This window comes from Cydia amplana, chromosome 26 (assembly GCF_948474715.1).
Source record: "Cydia amplana chromosome 26, ilCydAmpl1.1, whole genome shotgun sequence".
NCBI classification, from domain to species: domain Eukaryota; kingdom Metazoa; phylum Arthropoda; class Insecta; order Lepidoptera; family Tortricidae; genus Cydia; species Cydia amplana.
Window position 1 is genome coordinate 8,869,728 of NC_086094.1, and position 8,941 is coordinate 8,878,668.

Sequence of the window (8,941 nt, forward strand, 5' to 3'; positions counted from 1 at the left end):
AGGTATTGCTTTGATAAACACCAAAAGTGCACACACTCTTGCGCGAATCGCGTTCGAACCAGCACGGATTAGGTCGTTTCGAGGTTTCCGTGAAACGAAACTGAGGGCCTACCGCGAACACCAAAATTCGCAAAATGCGGGCATCTTTTCCTTTTACTCCAGAAAAAAATAAAATAAAATTAGGTACCTATTGTTTGTTGTTCAAAAACATGAGGTACCTACCTACTACAAAAAATAACATTCTTAAGATTATCTGAAATCCGATATCGGATCGGACAATGTGAAAACGCTAGGTAACGAGCGTGTTTGGAAGAAGTAAATGAAACTAGTTAGGTACCTAAGTATAACTTGCCTTTATTCGTATTTATTGGTCGTATAGTATAATAAGGCTTATTTTCACAAAATCACTTGATCCATTTCCATTATTGACCCAAACCCCGAATTATGGTCTGACAAGAGTAGTAATTAAAAGGTGGCAACACTGTAGTGTCGTCCCGTTTTTCTTAGATTGATTTGAAAGGGACGACACTACAGTATTGCCACTTTTTAATTTCTACTCTTTATTGCCAGACTGTAAATAACATTTGGAATATAAAACAAGATGAAGAGCTATTCAATTAAAGCTCGTCAAACAGTCTAAAATAATCATGACTAAAGATTTTACTATAATCAAATTTTTTAGAAATCATATTTATATCATCTCGTTCTTTTTTCTCAGGATAGATGATAGTAGCGCTTTCTCTTTCTTCCGTCGTCATGTCCTTGTCGCCCCAGCCCCAGGAGTTGGAGCCATCTCCCGTCCTTTTCATTCTCCTTAGGATCATGTCGTCAGGCACAGTTTTGAGGTCATACGCCCAGCCAATGAGAGCGAACACATCTATGAACCATTTTGTGAAGTTTAGGTAATTTTTTCCTAGTTCTGCTGACCTGGAAATAAAAAGGTCGTTTTACTAGATAAAGATAAGATAAAAGATTATTCAAGTACGCATATTACAAAAAAAGCTACACCGGCTTCAACCCTACACCTCTGCCTCGAGATTTAAATCCCCCCTCAATAGGCTACATGACTAATTTTTTTTATGGTATCAATCGATCGGGTTTGTTTTTAGGATCAAATGTCTATATGGGACCCATTGCATTAAAGTAACACAAAAGTCAGAAATTGTAGTCAAAGTCCGACAGTCGCACTTCACTCGCGAAACGCCCTATACAAAACGGCCAGAGGCCGTGACGTCATCGCCCATCTTGTAGTATGGACAAAACAAGAAAATTGCGTTTTTGTCGGGGAAATATTGCGTTTATGTATATAGTTGCTATACAATATTTTTTTGGATGAAATGTAAGGAATCGAATGGTACCCTTACTTTTATCGTTTTTGGAAGTTAAAAAAAACTTAAATTTTGAAACTTTCAGGTCCTGTATTTTTGTAATTTTTCAATATTATATTTTAATATCCACATTATTGTGATAAATTGCTCGTTTGCTATCTATTTTACTAGATTTTGTTATAAAATTCAACATGTGTCATCATCCCTGTTGGAGGAGGGTCATACAACACAATAGACACAAACAAACAAATATAGATAGACGCTCTTTAACGATGAGACCGACGTATTCCCATTTGTCCCCGCCGACAGAATATCGTCCACTATAGCTGCGCTGAGCGAGGGAAGGGAAATTAATTGATTCCATTGGTTCTTAACAAACACATCAACTCGCTACGCAGCCTCGCACGTCTCTGGTGGCTCGCTACTCATTATCAATCCATAATATCAAAGATTTATAAATAATTAGTATTTTCCTCGAGATTTTTTTTACGATTCACTCGTTAGCAAAGTTTGTTTAAGTCTCGTGCCACTCTTTCAACTGATATTTCGCTTGCTCGGGTATCATTTTAGTATGAGGAGTTAAACAACAAATTTGCCCCTTGTAAAACACACAAGTAGGTATAAGATGTCTGTTTACTAAGTACTAACCTGTAGTCCCACGGGAAGGTGTGGTGGTAGTTGTGGAACCCTTCCCCCAGGGTCATCATGTTACAAGCGGTGTTCTGCCGCGGACATATCGTCGTGTCGTACGGCCTGGTGCCGTACCTAAAACAAATAAACACAAGGTTTTGTCAAACATAGGTACTGCATACATAGCAATACTCTCTCCCCAGGATATAAGCGTTCCGACGCTACCAAACGACCGAACCACATTGGTCTAGTCCGACCGACCGAACCCGATCGAAGCACATTGTTCTACAGGACACCGTTGACTAAGTGAGTCAATAAGCTATGCTATGTTGACCAACAAGATGCTCTCTCTCCAGAGCGCGGGTATGAGCGTCGGGAGACCGAAGCACATTGCTCTAAAGTACACAGTTACTCACTTATTAGCTATGCTGTTGACCAACAAGATGCTCTCTCTCTAGAGCGCGGGTATGAGCGTCGGGAGACCGAAGCACATTGCTCTAAAGTACACAGTTACTCACTTATTAGCTATGCTGTTGACCAACAAGATGCTCTCTCTCCAGAGCGCGGGTATGAGCGTCGGAAGACCGAAGCACATTGCTCTACAGTACACAGTTACTCACTTATTAGCTTTGCTGTTGACCAACTAGATGCTCTCTCTCGACAGCGCGGGTATGAGCGTCGGAAGACCGAAGCACATTGCTCTACAGTACACAGTTACTCACTTATGAGCTATGCTGTTGACCAACTAGATGCTCTCTCTCGACAGCGCGGGTATGAGCGTCGGAAGACCGAAGCACATTGCTCTACAGTACACAGTTACTCACTTATGAGCTATGCTGTTGACCAGCAAGACGCTGTTGAGGTTGAGGACGAACCGCAGCAGGTTGACGTGCCACGCCGTGACGATATCTTCTCCCCAGAGTGTCGGTATGAGCGTCGGCAGGCCGAAGCACATCGCCCCGATCAAAGGTAATTTGTATCTGAAAAGACAGACATTTTAGGCCAATCAAATTAGATTTTTTTTGAAGACTTAATTCCCAGCAAGCTGGAAATACCATTACTTAATTTGGTCCCATGCGTGTAATCTGCGTTACTTAATACTAGTCTGAGTTCTTTATTCTTTATTCAGGCAAACACTAAGTATAAGTTTACAGCTATAGCCAAGACACTTATAGTTAATTATAACTAGGTATTTATTTGGCGATTTTATTATTCATTAAAGAAATCAACTCTATTGCAGTATTTGCAAAAGAGAAAAAATCTAAATAACCATATTATTTTTCCATAGATGTTCAACTGAGCTACCACAAACGCGTATCTTTCCATTTCTACCATTTTTTGTTAGTTTAGAGGCCGCAAGTTCGAATCTCGGCCCGAAGCGGCGAATTCCATTCCTTTAATTTAAACACTTACTTCTTCTGAAAGCACAGCACCGGGTTGCTGTAGATGTCGCTCATGTCGGTAGTTTTGCCGCGCTCCTTCACGTCGGCATGTTTCCTCACACACAGCCACCCGATGTGCGAGAACAGCATGCCCCGTCTAGAGTTGTGCGGGTCCGCGTCGGTGTCGCTGTGCTTGTGGTGCAGCCGGTGGTTCCGGACCCAGTCCGTCGCCGTGTTTTGGAACCCTGTCACACAAGAGTGTCTACAGACGACCGCACGGCCCTCATCCTCAATCCCCATAACATCCGTTTATCATTTAATAATGGTATACTTATTTGTTTCAACTCAAACCGGCCCGGGTGAGTCGGCCCGCCGGCGCCGTGTATTTATTACCCGAATATATGGAGCCGAGGACCGCGGGTCCGGGCCGGGGCCGAACGCAGGTCCGGAGCCGAACGCACTACACGGACACGGACTTTGACGGATTCGTGTAGTTCGGACGCTTAGCACCGGCGGGGGCGGGGGGCGGGGCTAAGAACACGGATGAACTCACCGATGCAGTTGAAGAGCATGAGCAGGGTCTCCAGAGGCGGCGTGACCTTGAACGAGCGGTGCGACCAGAGGCGGTGCGCGCCGGCCGTCACCCCCAGCTCACCCATCACCAACCACAGATACGCTACCAAACAAATAGGGATGATGTGATGACACATGTTGAATTTTATAACAAAATCTAGTAAAATAGATAGCAAATGAGCAATTTATCACAATATTGTGGATATTAAAAAAATATATGGAAATGATACAAAAATACAGCACCTGAAAGTTTCAAAATTTAAGTTTCTTTTTAACTTTCAAAAACGAAATAAATAAGGATACCATTCGATTCCTCACATTTTATCCAAAAAAAGATTGTATAACAACTATATAGGTACATAAACGCAATATTTCACCGACAAAAAGGCAATTTTCTTGTTTTGTTCATACTTCAAGATGCGATTTCAGTGACCTTGACGTCACGTTCATATAGCGATTTGTTAGGGGCGTTTCGCGAGTGAAGTACGTCTGTCGGACTTTTACTATCATTTCTGACTTTTGTATTGCTTTAATGCAATGGATCCCATATAGACATTTGATCCTAGAAACAAACCTGATTGATTGATACCATATATGAAAATTGGTCATCTAGCCTATTGTAAATAAACAAATAAACCCACCGAGGGTAGGTACCGTACTTTTTAGTATTTGTTGTTATAACGTAATGGACCCTATAATGGACGTGGAACCGGTAATGGGACATAAAACCACAAATCCTCTAAAATAAGTATGTAAAAGTAGTTTATAAACACTGGCAATATTTTACCATAAATAAGAGTCATAGAGCTGTTTAAGTTCGACTTTTTATTAATTTCGGTTAATTTTTAAGAAATTGGCGCCAACCCAAAAGTTGTCGTGTCACTGGAAAAAATAACCAGTAAGAATTCTTAACAACTTCGCTAAGAGAGGTGAGTTCATATATTAAATTGTAATTAATTATTACTTGGTGTAAACTAGAATGTGTTTTGTTAATTGCATTTACCATGAGATAAGGTATACAACACATTATGTTGTGACTCTAGAGATGTATAAAAAATAGTGGTATTTTGCCCAATCCCATTATAGGAGCTGTAAAACTGCATACCTCCTATGATGGGATAATTTACATAATGATGCTTGCCATGGCGTAATTTCATGTTTAAACAATACAGAAGTATAATGTAGTTACTCGTACGAACTATGTCAGGAGGTCTTCTCGGACTTCAGATAAATTAATATCGTTTTTACAAAATTTTATTTAACTTGCCCTGTTAGTTTGTATACAGGGTGGATTTTCTTTTTGGGTCAGTGAGTGCAGCTACCAGATCCCGTGCTGCGACGAGAAAACGGTCTTAGAAAACCTTCCCTCGATTTCAAATTAATGAAGATTGGCTTTTACAGATTTTGGAAAAAACATACAGGGTGCGAGAAAAAGGTAATTTTTGACAATCTTTTTGTTGATGCCAATCGATCCCATTCCTATTGAGGATCAAAAGCTTGTATGGAACTAAAAAAAAATTCCGGCTAGAAAAGCCACAAATCGAGGAAAACTTTTCCCAAACAATTTGTATGAAAATCAAAACTTTTATTTTTCACATGCTTTTTTTCTATGCCAATTGATTCCATTTTTATCTAGTATCAATAGTTTCTTTGGGGTCAATTTACGATAATGTACTAAAAAGCCACAAATTAATAAAAACTTTTTCCATAGGTACATTTACTATGGAGAAAATGTGAAATTTAATTTTGACCCCAAAAAAACTATTGATACTGGATAGGAATGAAATCGATTGGCATACAAAAATAGCATGTGAAAAATATAAGTTTTCATTTTCATACAAATTGTATGGGAAATGTTTTCCTCGATTTGTGGCTTTTCTAGCCGGAATTTTTTTTTTGTTCCATACAAGCTTTTGATCCTCAATAGGAATGGGATCGATTGGCATCAAAAAAAAAAAGTTTGTCAAAAATTACCTTTTCCTCGCACCCTGTATGTTTTTTCCAAAATCTGCAAAAGCCAATCTTCATTAATTTGAAATCGAGGGAAGGTCTTCTAAGACCGTTTTCTCGTAGCAGCACGGGATCTGGTAGCTGCCCTCACTGACCCAAAAAGAAAATCCACCCTGTATTAGTTAGTGTGGTTCAAATCTTGGAAATGGCATTTGAGCCACTTTCGGATTTCCGATTGAGTTGAAATTTTGGATACGTATGCAAATCGGATGACAATGCAATCGGGTGACAAAAATGACTAATAACTAGTTTTTTGCCAAAAACTTATTCCCTATTCCAATATCTTATACTGATAGGGTATGCCCATTATAGGGGGCCCATTACTGGATCCACGTCCATTACCGGGGTTCCATTACTGGAGCTTTGGTGTCCATGACTGGAGAAAAAAAACATACTTTTAATTTATTAATTATGTGGAAACTAACTGCAGTATCTTTGATACAACACGCCTGAAACATAAAAGAAGGATAGGATATTCATCTTTTAACAAGCTAAGCGGTAGAACTTTTACATGTATCAGGGAAATATCACAAATACTCCAAATTTCCTCTTAAATGTCCCATGACTGGTGCCGTTACTATAGCGGCAACAGAAATACATCATCTGTGAAAATTTCAACTGTCTAGCTATCACGGTTCATGAGATACAGCCTGGTGGCAGACAGACGGACGGAGAGTGGAGAGACCTACGGAACTCTAAAAAACAACAAAGCATCTAGGTTTCCAAAAAATGAAAAAATTACTGATATACAACTTACATACATCACTCTGGCTTAGTGACGCAAAAAGGATCTGGGCTTCTGACACAAGAGAGCGCCACTCTACCTTATTTTGCGCCACTTCACTCCAGAAAATACGACTAAACCACAACAGACAACTTACCAACACCAACAAACAACTTACCAAAGAAAATAGTTTTCCATTGCGCCGCAGTGAAGCACAGATAAAGACCATAGACAGCAGACACGTGAGCAGCGACATGAAGAAACAAGTTGAGGTAAATTAGCTCATATTTTCTTGGCGGAAGCGAAGCCGCGGGCTGCTCATAGCTGCGTAAAGATACGTTTTTGGAGTCTCGTGGAGGCATAGCTTTACTTTAGTGCCTGGGATTGGAAAAAAATAACATTACGTTACGCATGATTACTAGCGGCTAATGTAGCTTATGCTAAATGGATGCTTGCGGTGTAACAAGCGCGTTGCCGATGGAAGATACTGGAACTATTTCAGTAGAATAGAAAGTACTTTGCATTCCACAAGAGAAATTGTCACTTTTCCCACCGAATCCGAGAATAAAAGAGGTCTATCCGAGCGGCCTATAGTGAAATAATGCGTGGTGATAGTGAAACAATCTTACCTCTTTGCTAACACTGACACGAACTAAAATGAACACGGAAGAGCTCTTCTTTATACTGTTTGTAAGTTTGTATTAACCATAAAACTGCGTCATACATTTTTACGAGTCTTTACATAAAGTAGTTTCACCCTACGAAGGACAGGGGTCTTGTAATAAAATCTTACAAGGTTAAAGGCTGAATAAAGATATATAGGAAGATGATGTGATTCAGATGCATTTACAGTACATATGGTGCTAATTTACCGCCCTAGTGCGATAATTACCACAATTACGTGCCTATGTCGAAAATTTAAAGGGCCATATGTACTATAAAACATTGTACAATACACGTGCGAAAAGGTAATCTCGCAACTCGTGCCGATTAAAAACACTCCCTCAGGTCGTGTTTCAATTTATCGCCACTCGGTACGAATTTCCTATTTTTCGCACCTGTATCGTAATGTACATACCATTACTACTATTGTTCCTTAGGTAAGGTTTATTCGGGTAATTCCGGAAATCATTGTATAATCACTCATATTCCGTTGTAGTAAAAGTCAGCTTTCGGAATTATCCGCCACTTTCGTTCATTCGGAAATACCCGAATACACCTTACCTACTGAAAATTGACGTCACTTTTTTCGATGACTAATATTTTTTATAGCCTTAGATTAGAGATAGGTGTTAAATATATATAAGGTATAAGTAGGTTAAGTTAGGTTAGATAATAAATTACATTTCCGCTGTCTCGCAAGGTAATATAAAGATATTTTTAATAGGTATAATAAAATGAGAAATTAAAAATGTCTACAAAAAAACAAATAAGAGTACCTACATGGAAGGATCCATTTAGGGGAGTAACCATATTCATGCGAAAACATTTTCTTTAAGAGTATGATTTTAAGCAATTGTGTCAACTCAACCCACATTATTTTGCAATAAGGTTGTCAACTCAAAAAATTAACGCTTAAAGTGGAAATGTTATTATAAGTATTTAATATTAATGTGGGTTAACACTATGGCATTTTATTGCAATATTAATGTGGGTATTTGTCAAATATTTATATGGACGGATCCATTTAGGGGAGAAAAGATATTCATGTGATATCTTTAGGAAACCTGTTTGGGAAAAGGTTTTTTAATAAATACCTATAACAGGCGTGGCTCACTCCGCGATTTCGTCGCTTTGCTACAGGGAGATAAAAGTACATCCGTTCCGCCCCAATTTTGGGGAAAGCCATAAGCCGCGCGTGGCGCTGTCGCCACCTAGCGGCCATATCTGTGCTGATCGTAACAGACGCGTTTTGTTAGAGAGTGAGTCTTCTGTACTTAGTACTATTATATATTCTGTGCCTATAATAACTACATGGACGGACCCATTCAGGAGAGAAACCATATTCATGTGAAATCTGTATGAAGCAGTTTGCGAAAACATTTTTTTAACAAATACCTATAATACTTACATGGATGGATCCATTCAGGAGAAAAACCATATTCATGTGAATCTGTATGAAGCAGTTTGCGAAAACTTTTTTTTAACAAATACCTATAATACTTACATGGATGGTCCCATTCAGGAGAGAAACCATATTCATGTGAAATCTGTAAGAAACAGTTTTTAGTTTTTAGAGGTATCAGAGACACGAAGAAAAGACCTCGGTCACAGTAATTCGTTTATTATTATTA

The 8,941-nt window shown here is 39.1% G+C and overlaps 1 protein-coding gene across 1 annotated transcript; it reads right to left on the minus strand.

Annotated features, from left to right (window-relative positions):
• Positions 1-617: 617 nt before the first annotated feature.
• On the minus strand, positions 618-7,035 carry LOC134660285 (acyl-CoA Delta(11) desaturase-like). The gene is made up of 6 exons (XM_063516035.1): positions 6,826-7,035; positions 3,894-4,016; positions 3,372-3,585; positions 2,783-2,938; positions 1,977-2,093; positions 618-927 (listed from the first exon to the last, which is right to left on the minus strand). Exons 1-6 carry the CDS (start codon positions 7,007-7,009, stop codon positions 618-620), a joined length of 1,104 nt encoding a protein of 367 aa, XP_063372105.1. The 5' UTR covers positions 7,010-7,035.
• Positions 7,036-8,941: the final 1,906 nt, after the last annotated feature.